This window comes from Pseudopodoces humilis, chromosome 23 (genome assembly GCF_049639895.1).
Source record: "Pseudopodoces humilis isolate 2021_Gansu_Grassland_sample_001 chromosome 23, ASM4963989v1, whole genome shotgun sequence".
Classification (NCBI taxonomy): Eukaryota; Metazoa; Chordata; class Aves; order Passeriformes; family Paridae; genus Pseudopodoces; species Pseudopodoces humilis.
Genome location: NC_142222.1, coordinates 7,147,030 through 7,171,252, shown reverse-complemented (window position 1 = coordinate 7,171,252; position 24,223 = coordinate 7,147,030). Strand labels below are relative to the sequence as shown.

Here is a 24,223-nt window from a genome sequence, read left to right as displayed (position 1 = left end):
CATTTGGGCTGTGGCACATAAGGCCTTTAAATACCTTGGGCAATCTCAGAGCACTTTTTTTTTCCCATCAGGTAGGATGCATTATGGATGGGGGAAGAGGTTTGTGGTTGAGCCTGGAGCTACTGCAAATTTGGGTCTCCTCCTCTCTTATGTTCTTCTCAGGCAGAAGTCAAGTCCTCGAGGGGTTACAACTCTCAGGAAGGGCTCTCCTGCTCCTTAGGGTGGATTTATATAAAAACCCAAGATGTCCCATTTTCCCTTTAAGCAAGACCTCATGTTCTCCTTTCACAATGAGCAACCCATTTCCCCGCTCAAACCAAGAGGTTTCATGCCCACATATCCACTCTGCTCCTTTCCTCCCCTCCCAGGGCACCAACATTGCAGCTGGGAAGGCCGTAGGGATCGTTATTGCGACAGGGGTGTACACCGAGATCGGGAAGATCCGAAACCAGATGGTGGAGACCGAGCCTGAGAAGACACCCTTGCAGCAGAAGCTGGATGAGTTCAGCCAGCAGCTCTCCAAAGTGATCTTCCTGGTGTGCATCGCCGTCTGGGTCATCAACATCAGCCACTTCAGCGACCCCGTGCACGGCGGCTCCTGGTTCCGGGGCGCCATTTACTATTTCAAGATTTCGGTGGCGCTGGCGGTGGCCGCCATTCCCGAGGGCCTCCCGGCCGTCATCACCACCTGCCTGGCGCTGGGCACGCGCCGCATGGCCAAGAAAAACGCCATCGTCAGGAGCCTGCCCTCGGTGGAGACCCTGGGCTGCACCTCCGTCATCTGCTCCGACAAGACCGGCACCCTCACCACCAACCAGATGTCTGTGTGCCGGGTGAGAGCCGGCTGGGCTTGGGGTCTGGGGGTGCAGGGGAGGTGCTGAAGGGCATCCCATCCTGTGGTGGTGGGCTCTGTATCCTCACCACAGTCGTGTCCTGTTAGGAATGTGGGGGTGAGCAGGGAGGAGGAAGCCCTGAGGATCCCCAGACAGGGTCAGTAATGATCAGGGCTTCTCTTGGCTTGGGTGTCATTAGAACACTCACTTTTATCAGCAGACCATTGTGGAGGTGCTGTGTTGCAGTCCCTTTCCGGGGTCTCTTTCCAGGGAATTTTCTTCCTGCTGGGATGTGGCACTGAGACAGAGCTCCTGGAGATGCCAATGCAATCAGCCTCCTCTGCTCTCTTGCTCTTTTCCCCCTGTTTTTAACCTGACCAGTGAGAAATCCTGGACCATGCAAAATTATAAAGCCTGGACCCATGAAAAGCATTTCTGATGGAGGGAGCCCTGAGTTGGTTTGGTGAAGAGTTTGAAGGCTCCTCGTCTACCAGAGAGTTTTGCTCCCACATGACTGGCCATGTGGAGAGGTGACCTGTTAGGAAAGCCTGGACCATCTGAGCACTTCTCAGTTTTCCCATTAATCCATGAGTGTCAGGAAAGCTTTTTGTATGGCTTTGGCGTGTCGTTTTTATAGGAGAACCTTGGAAAATGTGTTGCTGTGGGAAAAAAGGGACCTGGCCGGCCTCCCTCCTCTCTGACACGCAGATAGTGTGGTGGGAAGCTGTGACAGTGCTGCAAACTGGCCACAGGCTTTGGCCACTGCTTAGCCCAGCACAAACTGCAGATGAATGGAAATATCTGGTACTTCTGCCATGTGGATGATACAGAACAGGGCTGGAACAAAGCAGGGAGCAAACTGCCCATGTCTGGATGAGGAGGAGGTTCCCAGCAGCCCCATTTTCAGAGCCAGTGATGCAGCGAAGCAGGGACAGGGTGCTTGGGGTATCCTGGGCTCTGCCCACTGCAGGGGGAGAAAGGAGGAGTGACTATTCCTTCCCAAAGCACTTCCTAGCAGAGGGTCTGCTCTTTGAACTTGGAAAAGAAGTGCCACCATCCCCTGCAGTGTGGCACAGTCAGAGGAGTCAGGATGGTGATACTGGGGCAGGGAGTGGGACAGAGTGGGGCAGTGGCATACAAGGGTTTTGGCATCAGTTGTCATTTGCAGAATGAACTCAGTGACTTCACAAAAAAAAAAATAAAATAATTCAGTTAAAAAGTCAAAGTATCCTCCAGCCCATCTGCCCATAGCCTCATTCCAGTATCTGTTTATTCACTTGGCTGGATCCTGGCTCCCAGGGCACAGTACTGGGAGAAGGGCTGGCCCCAGGGCGCCCAGCCAGGGCTGTTAATGTTTAATGGACAGGGATTCCCGTGCTGACGTGGGCAGGACGGGGCTGCCAGGGCCCTGTGAGTGGCAGGTGGGTAAATATTTGTGCTGGGCTGCTGTTGGCGTGTCCGGGACACGCTCCTGTGCCAAACACTCAGCCATGGGGGTGAAGAGCCAGAAATCCCTATCAATAACCTGGGAAATGTATTAATTGAGTGTGATTTCATTAACTTGCCCATTAACTGGGCTGCAGGGCCTGCTGCTGAGCAGGACCTGCTCACTGTCTCACTGCTGGCATCAGGTCTCCTGAGCTGTGAAGTGACTCTTGAAGGGTTTCAGGTCTGGTGTCGAACCCTCAGCTGGGTTTCAAGAGCTGTGCTGTGTCTCTGGGCCTCAGGTGGTCAGCAGGGGTGAATCTGTGTCCCCCAAAGCCACCCAAAATGAGATGCTTTCTGCTGAGGACTTTGTCCACCCAGGATGGCCCAGATTTTGGTACTTTTGTTCTGACCTCAAGTCCACCCAAGGTTACGGTAAGAAAGCCACAAACCCACTTAGTAAATCAGAGTAAATCTGTGGTTTGTGTCACTGCTGGGAGTCTCTGAGATCACCATCTCCCCCAGCCCAGGGCATGGAGGAACCAGCAGCAGCCTCCTCCCAACCATGAAATAATCGTGGAGCAGTGGGAGCCTGGCAGGAGGAGAAGGGACATGGAAGCATCTCACATATTTATCCCTCTCTGCTCTCACATATTTAAATCACTCTCCTAAAACTTGCAGCATCCTTTCATGCACCCTACCTTGATTTTACAGGAAGGTGGCATTTGAAAATCAAAGCCCAAAGCAGAGATGTGGGCTGGGAGTAGGGTGCTGGAAGGGACCCAGAGAGCAGCACTCTTAGGCAGCCCCCTTAGACCCCACAGCTGAGCTGCACCCATGCAGCATTCCCACCTCCTTCTATTGCTCCTGACTTTTTCTATATTATTTTTTGTGATGGAAACTTCAGTTCTGCTCTTAATTGCTTAAGACACTGCTGCTATTTCCTCTGGACTCTTTCCACTGCCCACAAACCTGCCCACTTCTCAGCCTGGAAATCTGCCAAAACATCGACAGGCTGAGAGCTGGGCTGCTCAGCCTGGAGAAGAGAAGGCTCCAGGAAGACCCTAGAGCCCTGTCCAGTGCCTCCAGGGGCTCCAAGAGAGCTGGAGAGGGACTTTGGACAAGGGCCTGGAGCAACAGGACAAGGGGCAATGGCCTCACACGGAAGGAGAAGAGATTCAGATTAGATATGAGGAGGAAATTGTTCCCTGTGAGGGTGGGCAGGCTGTGGCACAGGGTGCCCAGAGCAGCTGTGGCTGCCCCTGGATCCCTGGAAATGCCCAAGGCCAGCTTGGATGGTGGAAGGTGTCCCTGCCATGGGCAGGGGGTGGGATGAGATGAGCTTTAATGTCCCTTCCAACCCAAACCATTCTGTGATGCTCTGATCACATGGAAACCTCTGTGCTGCCCTGGCTGCCCCCATGCTCGGCCAGTCACGCAAGCTGGGAGCAGCAGGAAATTTGATATAACCCCTGGTTGCTGTGGGTTGTGTAGCACCTTTTTTTTTTTTTTTTTTTAAAGGGTTGGAAAAATAAAGAGCTTGGAATGTTTTGGGTGGTTTTTTTTTATTTCCCTTTTCCCTTTTTTAATAAGAAAGACGCTATTGTGAAAGTAATAATTGTTTTGTAGCCATTGAGCATTTGAAAACAAACAGGCCCCTATCAGGCAAACCCATCAGTGGCTGGGGTGGGTGCTTTCAGCTTTTTTAAATTAGTCTGGTTGGTGTTCCAGGAGTCCATTTTCTGAAGAGGCCAGGAGATTCTGGATCTCTGGAAGGCTGATAGCATTGGATGTCTCAAAAAAAGACGACAGGTGCTTAGCCCTCAAAGGTTCCTTTTGTTGTTGTCTCAGACTGGGTGCCTCAGCACAGGTTCTGGGTCTGTCATCTCTGGGGGCGTTTTACCAAAGGAAATAGGATGTGGTTTTGCTCTTATTGAGTTTACACCCACTGCCAGGGGAGCCCAGTGCCTCCAGACTACCTGAGACACCTCCTCTGCAGCACTTTGGCTCGTTATTTCCTTCCAAACCTTTCAGGGATGCTGAGGGGCCTTCATGAGGGGCCTTCATGAGGGGCCTTGGGAAAGGAGCTGAGGGCATTAACCCAATGAACAGGATACCTGCAAATAGCTGGGAAGCCACAGCGAGGTTGTTTTGGGCTCAGAATTACCCACACAGGAGATGTGTGCTTTGAACCTGCTCCTTTGATTTGCCTAAACCTGTAAAATAGGGAGAATTGTTGCCAGAGGAAACGTGGAAGGCAGAGAAGTGGGTGGTAACCAGAGCTGTTTCATCTCTGGAGCTGAGTGATGCCTGCTGATTTCTCCAGCATCTGTTGCTTCCCTCTCCTGGGGAGCAACTCAAATAATCAGAGGAAAAGAAATAGAGAAAAAACAATTCTTTTGAGACAGGTTGGAGTGGGACAGTTTTCCCTGCACCTGCTTTCTGGAGACACTCAACAAGTTCATGGAGCTGAGGAGAGCAGCACTTCCCTGCAGCCAAACTAAATCCTGGCTTCTCCCTGCAGCCAGGGAAATGCATTTGCCAAACCAGTTTTATTTATTTACTTACTTATTTACTTATTTATTGTGTTGCTTTTTGGCTTCAGTGTGGGTCATAAATAACGAGAAGCAGAAACGAGCATCTCTGAACTGTCTCCTTGGCTGGGGTCAGGCCCTGCTCTTGTTCCCAGGGGATGCTGCCCTCAAAGGTGGGCTGTGCTGGATGGGGTCTTGGAGAGCTTGGGGAGAGAGGAATTTTAGTTTTATTTTAGAGTTTGAGGGATTTGTCTCAAGATAGCAGCAAAAGAGAAACTGGAAGCATTTTGAAAGGCAGAAATCACTAAAAATAGAGTGTGGGGGACTTTTATGGCTCACTGGGGTTTTACTGGTGAGCTGAGCTGTGATCCCAGGAAGGCACAAGGCTGGTGGCTGAGAGCTGGCTGGGAAGGGGTGGCAGGGGCAGCTGCTCAGATCCTGCCCTGCAGAGGCTTTCCAGGGCAGGAGTGGAAACCTTGACCCTTCTGCTCCAAGAAAAACACAGGCACCTTCTTAGGAGCTCTGTGCCTCTCCTCTCCTAGGGAAAAGAAAGAACTGGAGGAGGCAAACATGAAAAAGGCAGAGGAGAGCTGGAAGGATTTGGGGACAGCCAGGATTGGCTGAGCAGGGATGGGCCTGAGCCAGCTGGTGGGTTTCCAGGCTGGGCACGAGGGCTGTACCAATAATTTGCTGCCTAATGCTCTGTTTCCACCTCTCCTCCTGGCAGATGTTCATCATGGAGAAGGTGGAGGGCACCCAGTGCAGCCTGCACGAGTTCAACATCACCGGCTCCACCTACGCCCCTGAGGGACAGATGTGAGTGAGGGTCCCCTCCCCTTCACAGGGACACAGGGTGGCCCTGGGCTGGCAGCTCAGCTGGGGGAAGACGGGAGGGTCGGGTTCATGGCCACGGCTGGGGGTGGAAGGAGGGTTTTCCGAGGTGATTTGCAGTCCTGCCCGTGGGGATACCCGCTGGGCACTGTCTTTTGGCCACGCTGGGCTTGCAAGTGTTGGGTGATTGACTGTACTCTGCTCTTCATGGGGAGCAGGGCAGTTGTTTCGCTGTCCCTCACATCCAGCTCCTGCCCCACTTAATTTGGGTGGTGCTCACCCTGGCTCTGCCTTCCCACTACTCAGCAAAGGGGCTTCCACACGCCTGGCTCTCCCTTTGTTAGCAATCCCAATAAAACAAGCCCACCTGTGAACCAGAGAAGATGACAAATGTAGGAGTGGTGATGATTAAGGCTTTTTGCAGGAAGTGATGACTCTCCATATTTCTGGAGCCTGCACAGTTTGGGTTCTGACCAGTGACTTGCCCCTGCCCCGAGCAGAGTGCAGCTTGTCTAGGAGCCAGCAGCAATGGTCAAGGGGACTTGCAAAGAGCTGAAACCCCACAAGGAAAGTGTTCCCTGAGCCCAGTGTGCACAGCAGGGATGGCTCCCGTGGCTGGAGTGCCCAGGGCACGATCCTGCTGATGGCAGGGTGTGCCTCAGGGCTTTGCAGAGCTGCAGCTGAGGGCAGGGAGTGGAAGCTGGGGGCTTTTCTCTGAAGTGTTATCACACACACAGGGTTTTCTGCTGTTGTATTTATTTATTCCTGTTCCTTTGGGAGGAGGTGGTGGCCCCCAGTGTGGCAAAGTCTGGGAAGAAGGCAGGTGAGAAGCTCAGCTGGTGGTGGGAGCACTCTCTGCTCCCCTTTGCTTTGCTCAGTGATCCCAGACACATTTGTCACCATGGTCCCTTCTGCTCATCCGTGGAGCAGCTGTAACTCATCTCAGCCACAGACTTAATTTCATGAATATTTATAGAGCCAATTTGATCCTTGGCTAGGAATCTCCATTAAAAACTGAGCCAAGTCATAAGCTGGTGTCAATCAGTGCATTTCAATTAAAATTGAGGAGGACCAGGGGGCTGAACTTGTGCCTGCCAACCTCTGAAGCTCAGTGTCCCCTGTCCTGTGGGGGCTGCATTCAGGGCCACTGTGTTGGTCTGCAACAATTTGTGTTGCTCTTGAGTTTTGCTTTAGCCCTGTGCCCGTATTGTGCATCTAGAGGGGTGTGTGGGCTTGCTGAGGTGTCACAGAGAGAACTCTCCCTTCCCCAAGGGCTGGTGGGACTGAAATGCTTGTTTGCTTTAACCTGTCCTTGGCAGGGGGATATTTCATGCTGGACCTTGGGTTTGCTCACACAGCACCTTCACTTTGGCTTTCCCAGCACGTGGATCTCACCTGGCTCCATGCAGGGACTGCTGATGATGGGGTTGTAACTCCCATCCCTCCCCAGCAATATCCAAGGGATCACACGCTGCAAAAGCCATGCCCGGTGTGTCCACAGCTTTTTTCCTCCACCCACTGTCCCTTCCTGTGAGCCCAGGGCCAGGCAGCATCTCTGGGCAGGAGCAGTGGATCTCCCTTCCCACTCACAGCCCAGTACGGCTTCATCTCCCTCAGCAAACAGATTTTTCAGATTTTCTTGGCTGCTCCGTGTTTTCCGCTCCTGAGCTGTAACAACGGCTCCAAAATGTTCTTTCCATTGGGAACCAACAGTGGAATAAGCTGATCCTAGTAAATGCCTGACAAATTATTTTTCCAGCCAGCAGATGACCGGCTGGGTTTATACAGCTCTAACCTGCAGTTACCTCTGCTGGAACCAGGATCATTTTTTATTTCCCTCAAAACCACTGCTACCATTCCTACCACCAGGCGAGGAGAAGCATCTGGCTTGCCTGGAGTGTTCAGGGCTGCTCCTTTCCGTAGCAAAGAGCTGCTATTTAGGAAGCAAAGATCACAGTTCACCACATGCTTGGAAGCACTCACAGCAGTGCAGCTATTAAAGCTCTCTGCTGCTCCTAAATGCTCCCTTGGGTTCCCTATGGAGTGTGAAGAGCATCACAGGGAGGAGAAGGGACTTGCTGCTGATTCCACTGCTCCTCTGGATTAAAAGCAAATGGAAACCCCTGAGGGGGTGGATGCTAACGTGAATTTCTTTGCCCCTTTTCTGGTCCATCACCTTCATCATCAGCTTATGAGCAATCCCTGCCTGCTCTTTTGAATTTCTCTGCAACCCCTCTTATTCTGGGCCACTTCCAGAATTTATTTGCCTCCTGTGATATTTTATTTGCAATTTAGTCCTGCCCCGTTTAATAAAGTACAAAATCTGAACCTGAGGATTTATTGCCAGCCCTGGGGCTTTAACTGGGCTTTTGCTTCCACTTTTACAAGAGTGATATATAGGCTGTGTACCCCTCTAGAAGGGATCTTCAGGTGAGCAAACTGTATTTGGAGGTGTGAGCTGGTGTAAGGGTGTTGGGGTTGTTTTCTGCCCGCAGCCTGAAGGACGAGCAGCCGGTGCAGTGCGGGCAGTACGACGGGCTGGTGGAGCTGGCCACCATCTGTGCCCTCTGCAATGACTCCTCGCTGGACTACAATGAGGTGTGGGGGCACCAGGGCCAGGGCTGGGTGGGGGGATGCTCTTGCTGTGCTTCAGGGTAAAGCCAGTAGAGTTTGTCCCTTGGGATCCCCTTCCCTGGCGTCGGCTCATCTCAAGGGGATGCTCTGCTGTGGTGGGTGACAGCATCCTTGGGGGCAGCAGCACGTGGAGGATGCGCTCTAAGGCTTAAGCTCTTTTTTTCTGCCCTCTAGTCCAAAAAAGTCTATGAGAAGGTGGGGGAAGCCACTGAAACAGCCCTGACGTGCCTGGTGGAGAAGATGAACGTCTTCAACACGGACCTCAGCAAACTCTCCAAGGTGGAGAGAGCCAATGCCTGCAATTCAGTGAGTGGGGAAAAGCTCCTGTGAGCTACAGCACTGGGGGATGGGAGGGAGAGGAGGGATTTAGGATGTCTAATCTTTGGGCAATAAACACTTACAATGATCTAAGGGACTGATTTGGCACAAGGATGTGGTTTCCAGGCTCTCATGGTGAGCAGTTTTTGGAACAATGGCTCTGAGGGACTGATGCCAGGGCCTTGAGGACAAACGTACAGGGAGCTTTGGAGCAGGTGATTCCTGAGGCTCCAGCTCAGTCCAGTCCCTGCTCAGGCAGGAGAGACCCTCTGAGTGATAGCTGGAGCTCTGGTTGCAGATGAGGAAGTTTGGAGTTATCTTTAAGCTCTCATGCCCTCCAGCATGAACCAAACCCTATTCCCCAGGGCTTTGCCTGCCCCAGTGACACTTGCTCCTTGGTAACATCTATTTTTGACATGAAAATATCTTGTGCTGGCTATTTCCCTATTCCAGTGTCTCCCTGTCCTCCTGGATGAAAATACACTTTATTTTGGGTCTGTATTTCCTCCACTTTAGATCTCACAGTGTCTCTACTTGCTCAGAGGGCTCTCTGTTCCAGCATTTTTTCCCCAGATAGATCTGTGCAGGTTGTAATAAATCTCCTGACTCCTTTCTGATACAGAAAGCTTGTAAACTTTTAGCCCTGTCCCATCTTTCCTGGCTCCTGTGGCTGCCGTTCTCCTCCCATGCAGGGGGCTCAGCAGGGCTGTCAGCCGAGGTGGAGAGCACCAGCATCCCTGGCATGTCCTGGCTCAGCCCAGTGCTCCTCCTGCAGGTGATCAAGCAGCTGATGAGGAAGGAGTGCACCCTCGAGTTCTCCCGGGACCGCAAGTCCATGTCTGTGTACTGCACTCCCACCGGGCCTGGCAGCAACTCCACGGGCAGCAAGATGTTTGTCAAGGTAGGGGCAAAGCACCTGCAGGGTTCATCTCCCCCTGCACAGCCAGCAGCACCTGGCCCTTGCTGCACAGGGCAGTGATGATGCTCTGCAGTTCCTCTCACACTCTGGCTGCCTGGGGATCCAGGTTCCAGCAGGTAGGCTGGTGGGGTCAGGGAGGAGGTGAGTCTTTGCCATATGGATCAGGGAAAAAAGAGATGATTTAGTGGGAGGAAAAGGTGCTGAGTGTGGTGCTGGTGCTGGGGCAAAGGAGAGCTGCCCTCGTGCAAAATTTGGGCACTTGCCTTCATTAAAGGCTTGGACCCTCCGGATGCCAGTAATGCCCAAAGGATGATGTCCAGTTTTCCACTGTAACCAGAAATAAAACAGTGTTTCATAGGGCATTTTCTTCCCAAGAGAAGAGATGCGGTGGAATTTCTCCCCGCTGACTCTGAGAAGATTTGGATATTGTTGTTCCCATTGGGAAATTATCTGGGTAGGTGAACTCTGTCCTCCAGACCCTCTGAAGCCTCTGGATCTGTGGCCCTGGGCGAGCTTTTTAAGAGGTGCAACAGAAGGATTGCAAGTTTTATATTAAAGAGCAATGTCATGGTCCCTTGTAAGGTCAGAAGGGCTGGGGTGAGATGCTGGGATAGTAAAGGACGTGTTTTCCTGAACTGCAAAGGCATCACAAGCATCTGTTGAGTATGCCACGTTTTTCTCTGCACAGATTTACAGCCCTCATGCCCTGCAGGTCAGAGCAGGGATCTCTGGGGTGGAGTATCTCGGTTGGATGTGTAGGTTTTGCAGGAGTCAGGCTCTCCTGCAGGTCCTGCTCTTGGTGACCTGCTGCGGGTTCGTGCTCCGGGGTGTGATCCCGGTGTGCTCGGTCGGAGGCTGCCATCTAGTGCCGCAGGGCTGGGATGCGTGCTGGAATTTTGGGGAGATTTTGCCCAAACTTGGCTGCTTCCCTCCCTCTGACACTTCCTGCGGTGCTGGCAAGAGACGCCCGTCCTCCAGCTTTACTGCAGCCCCTGAGCCCTCCGCTCCTCCGCAGGGTGCCCCCGAAAGCGTCATCGAGCGCTGCACCCACGTCCGCGTGGGCACTGCCAAGGTCCCGCTGACGGCCCCGGTGAGGGACAAGATCCTGGGCAGGATCCGGGACTGGGGCATGGGCATTGACACCCTGCGCTGCCTGGCCCTGGCCACCCACGACTCGCCTGTCCGCAGGGAGAGCATGCAGCTGCACGACTCCGCTGCCTTCGTCCACTATGAGGTACGGCACCAGAGCTTTGGCCAGGAGCTTTCTTCCTTATTCCCAAAGTTTCCCCATATAGTCCCAGCTGTCCCAGAAGTATTTTCCCTCTGGTTTCTCTGTGGGCAGTGTAATGGCTCATCTCCTCTGCAAACCTCGGGGGCTGATTTGAAGGATAACAAGTCCCGTCTCACTGAGCAGGTTTTCCTGTGGAGTGACTGCTGAGAGGGCCTTGGAGATCGTTGTGAGGCATGGGGAGGAGGGGAGCAAAGAGAAAACGTGAGGGAGAGCAGAGGGAATGGGAGCATCCCATTGGATTGGGGCTGTAGAGTGCACCCATGGGGCAGCTGGTACGGAAACCTCTTGAACATTTCTTCCCGGGGAAAATCCCTGTGAAGCCCAAGATGGTTTCACAGCAGGGGAGGAAGTGAATGCATCCCAAGGGGTTAATGTGGGGCTGGGGTGTGTTCCTTCCACCCAGAACAACCTGACCTTTGTGGGCTGTGTGGGGATGCTGGACCCTCCCCGCAAAGAGGTCACCTCGTCCATCGAGATGTGCCGCAAGGCCGGCATCCGCGTCATCATGATCACTGGTGACAACAAGGGCACGGCAGTGGCCATCTGCCGCCGGATCAGCATCTTCTCCGAGACCGAGGACGTGTCTGGCAAGGCCTACACGGGCCGGGAGTTCGATGAGCTGTCCCCTGAGGCACAGCGCCAGGCGTGCCGGGAAGCCCGCTGCTTCGCCCGCGTGGAGCCGGCGCACAAATCCCGCATCGTCGAGTACCTCCAGTCCTTCAACGAGATCACGGCCATGGTGAGCCCTCGGGGACACCCTGCCACCCCCTGTCCCCTCCTCCCCACCTCGCTCAATCCCTTGCACGCTTAACCACGGCTCGGTGCAGACAGGCGATGGCGTCAATGACGCTCCGGCCCTGAAGAAGGCAGAGATTGGCATCGCCATGGGGTCGGGCACGGCCGTTGCCAAGTCAGCCGCTGAGATGGTGCTCTCTGACGACAACTTCTCCACCATCGTGTCGGCCGTGGAGGAGGGCAGAGCCATCTACAGCAACATGAAGCAGTTCATCCGCTATCTCATCTCCTCCAACGTCGGGGAGGTCGTTTGGTGAGAGCCTCCCACACCGGGTACCGTGCTGCGGGAGCAGCAGTGGGGGGACGCATCCCCTGGGACAGGTCACCTGCAGTCAGCAGCATGTGGTGCCCAAACTGGTAATCCCAGGCACCATGACTCGTTCCCCAGGGGCAGGGAGTTTTGTTTTTTTGGTGCCACCCTGCAGGACATGTTCTGTTAAAGTATTGCCTATTTAAGCCCACGTGAGTGCCTGATCTGGGTGCAGATATTTGTGCACAGGCTGTTGTCACCCAGTCACAGCCATCCCTGCCCATCTCTCCCAAACCTCAGCAACATCAGCACAACCTTGGGATCACTTGGGCATCCTTTTCCCCTACATTTCAGCATGAGTGTTTGTGCTGGGAATGGGAACCTTTGTGGCCGCGGGGACGTCAATAGTTGGGTTACAATTGCAAAACAAATTTTAATATCAATAGAAACAAACTTTAGCTGCAAAATTCAGTGCTAGGCTTCAGGTTCCTTATCAGGGGCTGTGGGTTCATCTGCAGAACTTTGGCTGAGTATTCAGTCTGGGGCTTTGGATACAGATGCTCTCTCCCCCTTGCATGACACAGAACCTTGGCTTCCCAGAGCTTGTCTGATTTTATATCTCTTGTTTTTTCCCTGCAGTATCTTCCTGACAGCCATCCTGGGCCTGCCCGAGGCCCTCATCCCTGTGCAGCTGCTGTGGGTGAACCTGGTGACAGATGGGCTGCCAGCCACCGCTCTGGGCTTCAACCCCCCCGACCTGGACATCATGGACAAGCAGCCCCGCAACCCCAAGGAGCCCCTCATCAGTGGCTGGCTCTTCTTCCGCTACCTGGCTGTTGGAGGTGAGTGCTCCCCGTGGGGTGGGCACTGTTAGGATGTGCCTGGGGTGTCCTGGGCCAGGGACCCCTCTCTGGGTGCTGGGGTAAGGGTGTCTCTCTTGGCCACAGTGTACGTGGGGCTGGCCACAGTGGGTGCAGCGACCTGGTGGTTCCTGTACGACGCCGAGGGACCGCAGGTCTCCTTCCATCAGCTGGTGAGTCAGGAGGGGAGCAGGCTGACAGCTGGAGTGGATGGGTGAGGGCATGCATTCACGTGTTGGGGTCTTTTGTCTACCTTTCCTTGGTTGTAGCATTCCCAAATTCTTAGTGGAGAAGACAGTAATTCAAAACAGAAGCAAATTCTCTCCCTCAGGCTGTTTCCAGCCTTGCTTCTGACAGCCACCAGCATGGTAGTGAAAGTTTCAGATTGAGAAAGATTCAGAAAAGCTGAAAGTAGCTTCTGTGCCTCATCCCATGTTGGAAGGGATCTGTTCTCACATTACATTACTGTAGCTGATGTGAAAACTGCAGGGTAGGGGGAAAGCAGGTGCTGTCACACCCCAATGGCATGTGCAATGCAAGATGGATTTCTGAAGGAGACACGTGTGTGCTCAAAGTCCTTCCTAACTGCACCTGGGAGCCTCAAAGCCGCTGTCCAGCCATACACCTAAAGCCCAGCCCCAGGAGAAGCTGGGTCACTGGAGGCAGTTTATTGGTTACTCTGAACTGTGGGATATTTAACAGCAGCCCAGTTCATCAAGTGCCCCCCAACCAGTTGGCTCTTCCTCCTCTCTCCTGCCTTTCCTGCTGCTCTGCCATGTATTTACCAGCAGTTTCCTGTGCTGACAGAGGAACTTCATGAGGTGCACTGAGGACAACCCCATCTTTGAAGGAATTGACTGTGAGATCTTCGAGTCGCGATACCCAACGACGATGGCTCTGTCTGTGCTGGTGACAATCGAAATGTGCAATGCTCTGAACAGGTGTGGTGGCCACAGGGCTGCTCTCTTTGTGCATGACTGGTTTTGTGCAGGGTCTCTTTGAGCATCTGTGGGTGGGCTGAGGGCTTTGCCTTGGCTCAGCAGAGCTCTTCAGAGCATCCTCACAGGGGACCACTGGGTTTTCCATAAATTCCTCCCAGGCAGTGTGCTGTGGGTGAGAGCAGTGAAGGAAGGACTGGATCTGGATTCGTTAGTGATTTGGTCATTAATGATCAGCCCTAATCCATGCGTTGCTGGTTGTATTGGCCATCCACATCCAGTTTGCAGCAAGGCCTGAAGATGAACAGCCTGGGAAAGAAGGGATATAGCATATGGCCTTGCACGTTTGGAGGGAAATGGAATTCCCAGCACAGGCAGATGCGGGGAGGTTTCTGGAGCTAACGTTGTCCCCTCACTTTCACAGTGTCTCTGAGAACCAGTCGCTGCTGCGGATGCCACCGTGGCTCAACATCTGGCTGCTGGGGGCCATCATCATGTCCATGGCTCTGCACTTCCTCATCCTTTATGTCAAGCCCATGCCTGTGAGTGCCCCCTGTCAGCTCCCTGTGCCTTCTGTGGACAGGGATATCCCTGGAGCAATCTTTGGGTCTGGAAACCTCTGGGATGGTTGTTCCCAGAAGGTTCTCTCAAGAGCAGGGCCCATGATCAAACCAGCACAGAAAATAGGAGTCATTCTGCCCCACGAGCAATGAGTCAGAAGCTCTCCCTATGGGCAATGCAAAGGCTCTAGATCTCTCCAGAAGGTGGTTCAGCCCTTCAGGAGTTGTCTCCTTCCTTTTCAAGGTTAGGGATGCCAAAGGTGCTTAAGATGAAGTGTATTTTTGTACCCAGGTGGTTGCATTGTCCCTTGTCACCTGCTAAGCACCTGAGTACATAAACACGCAGTCCTACCTTGTGCCTCACTTTCCCCATTTGCCGGAGAGGTGAAGAACATCCTTTTTCACTCATCTTGTCCAAGAGCCACCTTGGATCATGACAGACCTTGAAATCCTGCAGTTTGGGCTGTCTGGATCCTCCCTCTTTATACCTGGGATGACCCTCTCTCAACCTTTGCCATACAACAGTGCAGTCCTTAAAACAACAAAACATTCCACCTGCTTCCCTGTTGACATGTCCAATCCTTTCCACCCCACAGCTCATCTTCCAGGTGACCCCCCTGAGCTGGCCACAGTGGGTGGTTGTGATGAAGATCTCCCTGCCTGTGATCCTGCTGGACGAAGGACTCAAGTACCTTTCCCGCAACCACCTGGATGGTGAGCATGGTCTGCACCACTCTGGGTTAGGGTGGCTCCATGGCACTTTGCTTGGGGTTCCTGGTGGCTTTGTGGAGCCCTGGCTCACCTCCTCTGCTCGTGTCATGTCTGCACCTGCATGTTCACCCACCTTTGCTGTGCAAAGGGGCTTTTTCTCCTACTCCCTTCCTTTCTGGTGCCACGCCTGGCAGAGCAGTTGGTAATTACGTCTGCCTGAAATGCTCCCTTTGGAGCATTAGATAAATCTGCCACAGGTTGTTAATTCAACTCCTCTCAAACCTCCAGGAACTGGATCCCTTTGCTTATAAAGCAAAACAAATCAAACACTGATTTGTAACAGGAACCCTTTATTTTTCCTCTCAGATTTCCATCCCTCTCTGTCCATCCTTTATTTTGTGTTGGCAGCCTCTATGCTAAGATCAGTTAGGAGCTGAACACCTTATAAACTGGTTTTAATGGGGTTTCCCTTGGCCAGCACCTCTCAGGATGCAGCCCTTGGCACAACAGGAGGAGAAGCAGCTCCTGTGACACTGAAGCAGCAGTTCCCATGTGCTCCTGGGCTCCATGCTGTAAATCACAGCATGTCTTTGGGCAGCCCTCCAAAGAGATGATATCATCTTTCCTTTCATTTCTTGCAAAAGATGTTGCACTGGGGGATACCTCAGCACTGAGTTAAGCCCACAGGTTTTCCCAGGGCTGCTGAGCAATGCTGTGCCTGCCACAGGGGTGGCCCCTCTCCAGAAAACAGGATTTATTCTTTATTTCTTGGGGTGAGTTTGTCCTGACAGTGATAGCAGGGAGAAGAAGGGCAGGAAGGGCACTGTCCTTTCTCAGGAAAGCTCTGGGGGCAGAGGAACAATCTGGCTGAGGACTGGATGTCCTTCCACACCATCACCTTGCTCAAACCAAATTTTCACCCCTTAAGCAACCTGTGTCATAGCAAACCCCTCTTTTTCCCTTCACCCTGTAATAATGACCCCAGGAACTGACCTGGTATCTTTTGTGGCAGATCAGCATTTAGGCAGCTGTTTGTCCTTGTGCCCAGTGAGGACACAACCCCTGGGGTCCATTTTGCAGGAGGTGGAAGATGGTGGCCACCCCATCCTGTTCCTGTCCCCACCGGGTCCCTGTTCCCTCCCCGGTACAGTGCCCTGCAGTCTCCTGCCTCTGCAGCTGATGTGCAGGTGAGGTTGCTCCTTTGGCTGGACATCACCACCGAGGGAGTTTTGGCCACTTCTCTGCAAAGCTGCCATCAGCTTTAGGCTTCAGCATCCTCTACCTGGCTGGCAGAGGTGGCAGTGCAGTGACAAGTGTGTCACACTCCCTGCCAGGGGCAGACAGAACTCTGCATCTGAGACAGCCCAGAATTTGCAGGGACCATGTCCCATCACGAAAAACCCTCCAGCATACAGCAAAAAGGATCTGTTCACCCTCATTTTTCCCCATGCACCTGCACCTGGGTATGAAGGAACCCCTGAAACTCCCCCAGGAGCACAGGAGCTGCTGCAGCTGCCCGTGTTCCCTGCAGAGGAGGCAGGCATCCCTTCTCCCTGGCACAGCAGAGCTGGGAGCAAGCGCCTGCAGCCGTGGTCTGCCCTTGTAGGGTAATCTGTGCGTGGAGCTACCTTGGCTGGGTGCTGGCAGAGGAATGTGTCCCCATGGGCCAAGTATTCCCTTGAGCTGTGGGATGCTCTGCAGGAGAGCAGTGCTGCACCTTCCAGTGCTGGAATGTCCACACAGGATTTTACAGCTCTGCTACCTTGCTTTTTGTTTTTATTTCCCCCCTCTCCTGTTTTCTCATACGTGTCCGTGTGTCGTGCTTTAGAAACGGAAGAGCAGAGGGAAGCTGCCAGTGTTGCTGCCCTGATATTGCAAAGGGATGGGGGGACAATTTCCCATTTTATTTTCTCCTGGGGTCCGAGGTCTTGGCTGAAGCTCAGGGTGCCTTGCTGTGAAGGGGGAGATGTGGAGTTTTCAGAGCTACAAGGGCTGCAGTGTTTCCCTTGGTGAAGGAAGTGATCTGGGCTGGCAGAGGGAGCCTGCACCTCTCCAGCAGCACCTTTTACAGGAATCTGTTGAGGAAAGTCAAAAGCAGTAAGGAAAAACCTCCCCAAAAGCCTCAGCTGTCCAGGGGAGAGCAGACCTTGGAGAAGCTGAGCTCACATTGTTCAGCTGCTGGTTTGCAAGTGCTGAAGGACTGTGACACCCCTGGTGTGAAGCAGCATCCTGAGAGACCATGACCATCCCATCATCCCTGCAAACAGGTCCTGCATCCCCCCTGCTCCTGTCACCAGTGTGAGGGAAGGACAGACGGACACCGACATTCAGGGACCTGCATGTGTGGGAGCTGGACCCTTGGCTGGTTGCAGGGCTCATGGAAGCACCTGACTCGCTCCATGCCAGGATTGTGTTACTTTAGAGACCTGAGAGCAACTTTTCAAAGGGCACCCACTGTGGATAAACACTGCAGCCATGTCCCCTTCCTGTCCCTGCCTGCCACATGCCATGGCATCCTCCTCCCTGTTTGCACAACCACGGAGGGATGTGTTTAGGGGAAGTGCCATGGTTGGCAAATTACCACTGGTGTGTCACCAGGTGGGGACTGTAGAGCTGCTGGAGAGGGAAAAGATGCTGCTGCAATGGGGAGGAGATTAATTTTGATTATTGCAATGATATTTAATAAGTGCAGTTGCCAGCATCCCTGCTTTACACCAAAGCCTGCAGTGTCATCCAGAGGGATGCTGCCATCACAGCAAACCATTTTATCCCAGGACACAAGGGCTGGGCTCTGCAGCCAGCACTGGAAAAAAAATTTGGCAGAAGTTGCAAAAAAGCCTTTTCCCTCTCTCTTGCCTGTTATTTATTAATTCCCCTGAAAGCTTGTCGGCACCAGGGCTGGCAGCAGGCGCGGAGCCTCGCGGGTAACCCCGGGCAGGACCCGTATTTATCAAGAGCACAGGAACAGCGTTCCCCAGTGAGATGTATTTCGTGATGTGTGCAGTGATGAAAGATAGAGAAATACAGTCAAAAGATTCACGATAAGGGATTTTTCTAACTCTCCTTAGCAAGTGCTGCTTCTGAGTGGGGTTTTTTCAAGGAAAAAAATCTGTTCTGGGCAGGCCAAGCTACGAGGCTGGAGGGCAGCTGCTGCCTCAGGGATCAGGGACACTCCTGTCAACTGCTTGAAAATTTGGGATCAAGTTGCTGTAAGTTCTGGCAGGGATTTGGAGGCTGCTCACATGGAGTTCAAGCTGGATACCATCGCTTTTCTACAGGCCATGTGTTGCTTGTTACCTTCCATGTTCAACCTCATCCATCTGGAGGGAGGGAGAAGGTAGGAGGGCAGCCCTGGGACAGTGGCTGTGATGAGTAGGTTGGTCCTTGCTCATTGTTTTGGAGGTGTTTATGGGTGTGTGTAAGTGGTGTCAGCCCATGGAGCAGTATCTGTGTCTGGCTGCAGCAGGGCTGAGGCTCTGGGGTGGGTGGGAGGATGCAGTGAGCTTCCTTCTCTCTGAGCCACTGCTTTTCCCTGCATAATGCCTCATTAGGAGCAGTAAGGAGGGATCCTGCCTACTCGCCTTCCCACATGGCTCCACCTCATCCCTTTTCCTAACTCTTGCAGAGACCTTCCTCGCCCAGGGAGCGGCATCCTCCTCCTCCTCATGCAGCCTGAGCTGCCACAGCTGCAGTCAGGATCCCAGGTTCCTTCTGGGATCAACCCAGGAGCAACCGCTCTTGGTAACAAAAACACAGAGCTGGTTTGCTTTTGAACCCTCACCAATACTTTTCCTTCTCTTTTTTTGCCCTTTATTTCAGGAGAGGAGGACAAGAAATGAATGACACGAGGGCGACACTCCGAACCAGAGGATCCCTAACTTGTAACTCGGACTGAAGTCTTGCATGACCATCGCTAAAGCCAGCAGGACATGCATGTGTCCGACTATCAGACAAATGCGGGTGAATCGTTGAAAAGAAAAAAATACTGATTTTGTTTTGTTCTGTAGCTTTCTTTTTCCTGTACATATGAGTGCAATTACTGGACAGCTGGCGTAGAGTTTGGGGATGGAGCTGTGTGGATCTGAATCATTGTAATGTGGTTCCTTGGGATTTGTTCTTGCCAAATTTGAGACCCTCTTTCCAATTTTCACCCTGAGTGAGTGAGCACGGGCAAGGCGGCCTTCCTGAGAGATTAAGGCAGGAAGTTGGGATTTGAGGCCAGATCCCTCAGTGGGATGGGATGCACAAGGCAGCTTCAGGGGCTGGGAAGGGCTTGGCAGTGAGTGAGGGCAGGGAGAGAGGAGAGGGGGGCTGTGTGTTGGGATTGTTGAGCCTTGATGATGACCACAGTGTTGCTGCTGCTGCTGTGCTCTGCTCCAGTGGCTGCAGCAGCTGGGCATAGCTTCAGAGTGTGTTCAACACTGGTGTGAATCTCATGGACGTGTGTTTATATGTCGAGGTCAGGTGCATATGGTGGAAGATGAAGTTCTCCCTATTTATCACACTGTTCTGTTTGATCCCTGCATTATGGAAAGCCCAGCACCTTCTCAGGCTCATCCAGCCTGAGCACTATGAAGTCTTGTCTGTTCTCCATCTGGAATCTTGCTAGATCCCATCTGCACTATATAAGGCAGTTCTTCTCCTTCTAGGGGCAGCCATGTAAAGAAAAGCAAGGGGATGCCCACTTTGCATTCCTCATGTCCACCACTCCTTCCTGGTCACACTTTCTTTCCTCAGTGAATTTTAAACTATTTCCCTAGCAGGAGTAGAGCCTAAGTGTTTAGGAGCACATCCATGACTTCATGCGCTCTGCTTTGGAGAACATCACTGACTTGAACAGGGCATCCTTGCCAAGGGATCAAGATGGGAATGAATGTATCCTTGTACATAATGTGGTCTTTCTCTGTGAGTGGTGTTTGTTGTGGCATCCCTTTTTGTAAGGCACCAACTTTATCTTGCCCTCTGGGGATTTTTCCACAGCAGGAGTGAGACAGGCTTCAGTGAGGGTTTGTAGATCAGGAATGGATTTTGGGATCCATTAAATTTATCTTTCTCCATTGAGATGCATCAGCTGAGAAGCTGATAGTGGTCAGTTTCTTCTCCAGCTCTCCAAATCCTCCCTCCTGTTTTCCTCATGGTCCTTAGGATCCATCCTGATGATATTTAGTTAGCCAGAGCCTGTATCTTTCTCTTACATTCCAGCAACAGCACTAGAGCCAGGGTCTGGGATAGCATTTGCTCCTTTGCTGTTGGGTTTTCTCTTCTACTTTTTGCCTCTTAGAAGCTTCCAGTGTTTTTCTGTATCATCTGGGCAAGAGCATTTCTCCTTCCATACAGTAGGTGCCAAATATCATCCCTCCTTTCTTTTCTCCATCACCAGCATTGAAGATGAGCAGAGCCCCCAGACCAATGGGAATGTACAGAATTGTTATACTACTGAGCTGATTTATTGTACAGAAAACCTTGCATGAAATGTTGTTACTGTATTTAATATATAATGTATTCAAGGAATTTTAATATGGAGCTCTTAAAAAAGATCTTTATAGATACTCTGTGGTTAGAAGATTGTTGCTGATTTTTTAAAATCTTATTATACTTTGTCTTGAAGAAGTTTTATTTTTCAAATGTGTTCTGTCTAAATGATTTAATCAGTTGATCCCATGGGATAACCAATTCCTCTTCAAAGATTTTCACCATGGATGAGACCCACCCTGGTGTAGAGGACCAGGACATGACCCAGGTACTGTATAAGCCTTCAAAATAAGGCTTCAGTAAGACTAATGCTGTAGACATGTGATTTGCCCTTCCTCAAAAGGGTGGATTTCACCTTGTTTTAGTACAGGTCACAGAAGTAAAGTATTGTTTAAGGTGGGAAAGACATCCGAGATGATTGAGTCCATCTCCATCGCTCTGTGCAGAAAAACAACCAGTGGGAATTTAGTCCAGTTCCAGCTCAGTGTCATCAGAGGAAGCAGCTTCTCTGTTTCTCTGAGGCTAACAACCAGTTTCGGAGAATTTGGGCTGGATTCAGAGGCTAGACTGCATTCAAAGCATCCCAGCCCTGTTTGGAGGGTCCACCAGGGCTTTCAGCTGCCCAGTGGCATCTCCGTGGGATGTGGTGGCCTTGTTCCCTTGTGCCTACAGGAACCTGCTTGGTCCATCCACCACCTGAGTTACACTGTTTTCCCTGGACTTGATGTCGGATAGAGGATTATTAATTTAACCCAAATATGTGTGGTGTGGAGAAGTTTCTTGTGTAAAAGCCCAGGCAGTGTCAGTCTGTTCAAGCATTGGGTCACAATTGTGAGTTAGCAAACCCTGAGCCATCATGGGCAACAAACCAGAGCTGTGTCCCAGCTTCTTCTTTCCAGCAGCAGCAAATTGCGTTTTATTTCTATTGTGAGGCTTCAGATCTACCTAGAAAATAGTCCAGCTAATCTTCACTAGAGTTGCCTGGAGCAGGTGGCCCCCTTGCTTGGAGGGACCATTTTGACACGTCCCCATTTCCCCTTCTGAATGGGTGACCATGTCTCTCGTCTCTCCCCCCATCCTTTCATTACTTGGAGTAAAGGTTTCACTCCATACTTTCGATTACAGGGGCTTATACTTCAAACATCTTAATGCAGTAGAAAAATATCCATAGATGTAAGTATTTTTTTCCTTTATTCTTCAGTGAAAGGTCAGGATAAATCACAGAGTAGTTATTTATTGCATGTGTGCCAGCAGCAGTGTGCTGGGAGCTTTTACAGGCTGGAACATGTTCTTATGTAAACTTGGAGATCCCAGAGCCAAGATCATCACTTTGGGATAGGCTCTTGTGTCTTACCAAGGCATCTGACAGTGCAATACAAGGGAGATGGACACTGGGTGGCTGTTTTGCCCTAAAGCTTTTTTTAAAAAGCAGCTTAGGGCCAAACCTCTGGGATCCTTGCTTTTCTTGGCAACAGAGGTTAGGAATTATTTCCTTTTTAGTTTTATTTTGATGGTGCTGCCTGGCATATTCTAAGTCTATAAATAAAACTCAGGTCTTTCCAGCAAGACCTTTAGCATTGGTGGGCTGCTGTGACAGATCCTCCACAAGATGCAGGGCATAGGATGTGCTGGATGGCAGCATGGGATTATCCATGAGCACTTTATACTCCTTCCTCAGGGTCCAAGCACCGTGCTGGGGTACAGCCAAGGTGGGAGGGGAAGGTCCTGTGTTCCTGGGGCAAGCACCAGGGGGATCAGCTGTGGAAAGTCCTTTGTACTGTTTTGGGATATTGTGTCATTGTGACCAGTTGTTGGATGAGCTCTTCCCCCTGTGGTGTGTGATCCCACGGGGAGGCACATTGGAAAAGGACAAAGAGCCAAGTGCTGCATGCTGCATTTCGTTTGTGTCATGTGGCCCAGGTCTGGATGAGGTTTGTGCTTGTGTGTTTGGGGTTTTGGCACTGTGAACATTCCGTGTGTGTGTGTTTCTGGTGATGCTCTGCTCAGCCAAGGCTGGATGGCACCACCAGGCACTGGACAGGGCAGTAGGGGGGGACAGGTTCTATGGAGGGGCTGGAGGACTTTGTTCCTTTAAGAGCATCAAACCTGGGATTGAGTCAGAGTTTCTGCTCATGGTGTGGATGGCAGAAAGAGGAGCAATAGGAAAACTCAGCATTAATTTTTGGTCCTTCTTTTGTACATCAGGTTGGTAATACTGCTTCCTAGTTAGGGTTCTGCTCCACCAAAATTCATCAAATAATGATTTGAGCTGTGCAGGGGCCCTGGCTGTGGAAGATGTTCATGGGGTTCAGTGACCTTGGCATTAAATCACTCCTGAAACTCAAACACACCAGTCCCCTCTACCAACCCCTAAGACTTACTGTGATTTTTGGACCTGGCCTGGCCATCACTTTGTGTAAATGATGCCAGAGATTCAGCCCCATCTGGGCTCTTTTTCCTTCCACTTCTGCAGTGGCATTTTCTGTCAGGGAAGACAGCCTGGGACTCAGCTGTTTGGTGCCACCCAAGAGGGCTTTACCCCATGCAGATTTAGTGTGGCACAGATGGGGTTAGGATTCGCAGGGCTGCAGTGAGGAGGAGACACAGGGTAAATTGTGCCCCCTGGACCGGTTCTTGTGGTGCCATTCTGCTTTTGGTGTGAGTGGGGCATTAAATGAGCCAAAATCTGTGTGTGCCTGGAGAGCTGGGCACTTGGGACCAAGAGGAGGGTGACCACTGAACTGCCAGCGGGTGCCCTCAGTGGCTTCAGTCTGGGAATATGCTGATTTTTTTATATGAGATGCCTGAACAGCCAAACTTAGAAATCTCTGAGATTGTGCTTCATAGCAAAAGGTAAATTGTTATATCTTGGGGGGTGGGAGGGTGTTATCTGAGGGGAAGAACTGAAAGAAATGAGGTTTCCTATTTTATTATATGAGAGATATTTTTCCACTAAATTACCGCTTCCTAAACTGTGTCCTTTGTCTGACTGTAAATAGCCAGGTGTGCTGGGAAGACGTGGGAAGGCTCCTTGTGGTCACATCCATACAATCCACTCTGTTCACACAATATCGGGCTGATTTGTTTTATACTTAGAAAATTACAGAAATAAAAGCAATTTTACTGGATTACTCTGGGTTTGGGGTTTTTTTGTCTATTTTGTTGTTGTTGTTTTACCTTTTTGTTTTTTTGCTTTTCTTGTTCCATTTGTGGCTGATTTGGGGGGCATTTGGGAGCCCATGGAGCCATATGGGTGTGCCTGAGGGCATTCTTCAGCCGTAAAAGGAGTTGTGCTCACCAGATCAGGATTTCTTGTGGGTTTTCAGAGGAGCCAAACTAGAAATGGAGCTGAGCTTGTGCCTGGCATGGGATGACAAAGGCAAAATGAGCACAGTGGCATAATACGACTGTTGGGAATTTTTAAATTCACTCTTGGGGCACAAGAATACAAATAACAGTGCTAATTTTGACTGTGTCCAGAATAGTCATCACCTTATCTTCCCCAGCTGGGAGGGGAGGTTTAAATAAGCCCTGCATTAACCTCCACAATAAATAATTGTGAAATAAATAATAATTAAATAGCTTGGCCTCCTCTGGGGGGATGGGATAGGGCTTGGGGCCATGCGTTTCCATCTCTGCATCACCCAGAGCTCTGCCCATGGTGATGTTTGAAGCATAAAATCCTGATCCAGCTGCAGATCCTGTTTTGGAGCAAATCTGTGTTCATGGCAACATCTACCCTTGGTGCTTTTTTGCTGGGATGTGGCCCCATATATTCCTTCCCAGTGTTGTGAGCAGGACAAAGGTGGTGTGCAAGGTAAGCCAAAAGCTTTGTGACCCCTGGGGGTGTTA

The 24,223-nt window shown here is 51.5% G+C and overlaps 1 protein-coding gene across 1 annotated transcript in view; it reads left to right on the top strand.

The window, feature by feature from the left end:
* ATP2A3 (ATPase sarcoplasmic/endoplasmic reticulum Ca2+ transporting 3) overlaps positions 1 to 23,499 on the top strand; it is a 48,783-nt gene extending 25,284 nt beyond the window's left edge. Inside the window, exons 8-21 of the mRNA XM_005525865.3 lie at positions 369 to 833; positions 5,520 to 5,608; positions 8,119 to 8,221; positions 8,432 to 8,563; positions 9,351 to 9,476; positions 10,510 to 10,728; positions 11,189 to 11,524; positions 11,613 to 11,833; positions 12,470 to 12,672; positions 12,778 to 12,863; positions 13,498 to 13,631; positions 14,053 to 14,170; positions 14,785 to 14,902; positions 18,719 to 23,499. Of these exons, the coding sequence (XP_005525922.1) occupies positions 369 to 833; positions 5,520 to 5,608; positions 8,119 to 8,221; positions 8,432 to 8,563; positions 9,351 to 9,476; positions 10,510 to 10,728; positions 11,189 to 11,524; positions 11,613 to 11,833; positions 12,470 to 12,672; positions 12,778 to 12,863; positions 13,498 to 13,631; positions 14,053 to 14,170; positions 14,785 to 14,902; positions 18,719 to 18,738 (2,370 nt within the window). The 3' untranslated portion in view covers positions 18,739 to 23,499. The remainder of the gene's footprint in view (positions 1 to 368; positions 834 to 5,519; positions 5,609 to 8,118; positions 8,222 to 8,431; positions 8,564 to 9,350; positions 9,477 to 10,509; positions 10,729 to 11,188; positions 11,525 to 11,612; positions 11,834 to 12,469; positions 12,673 to 12,777; positions 12,864 to 13,497; positions 13,632 to 14,052; positions 14,171 to 14,784; positions 14,903 to 18,718) is intronic.
* The last annotated feature ends 724 nt before the right edge of the window (positions 23,500 to 24,223 follow it).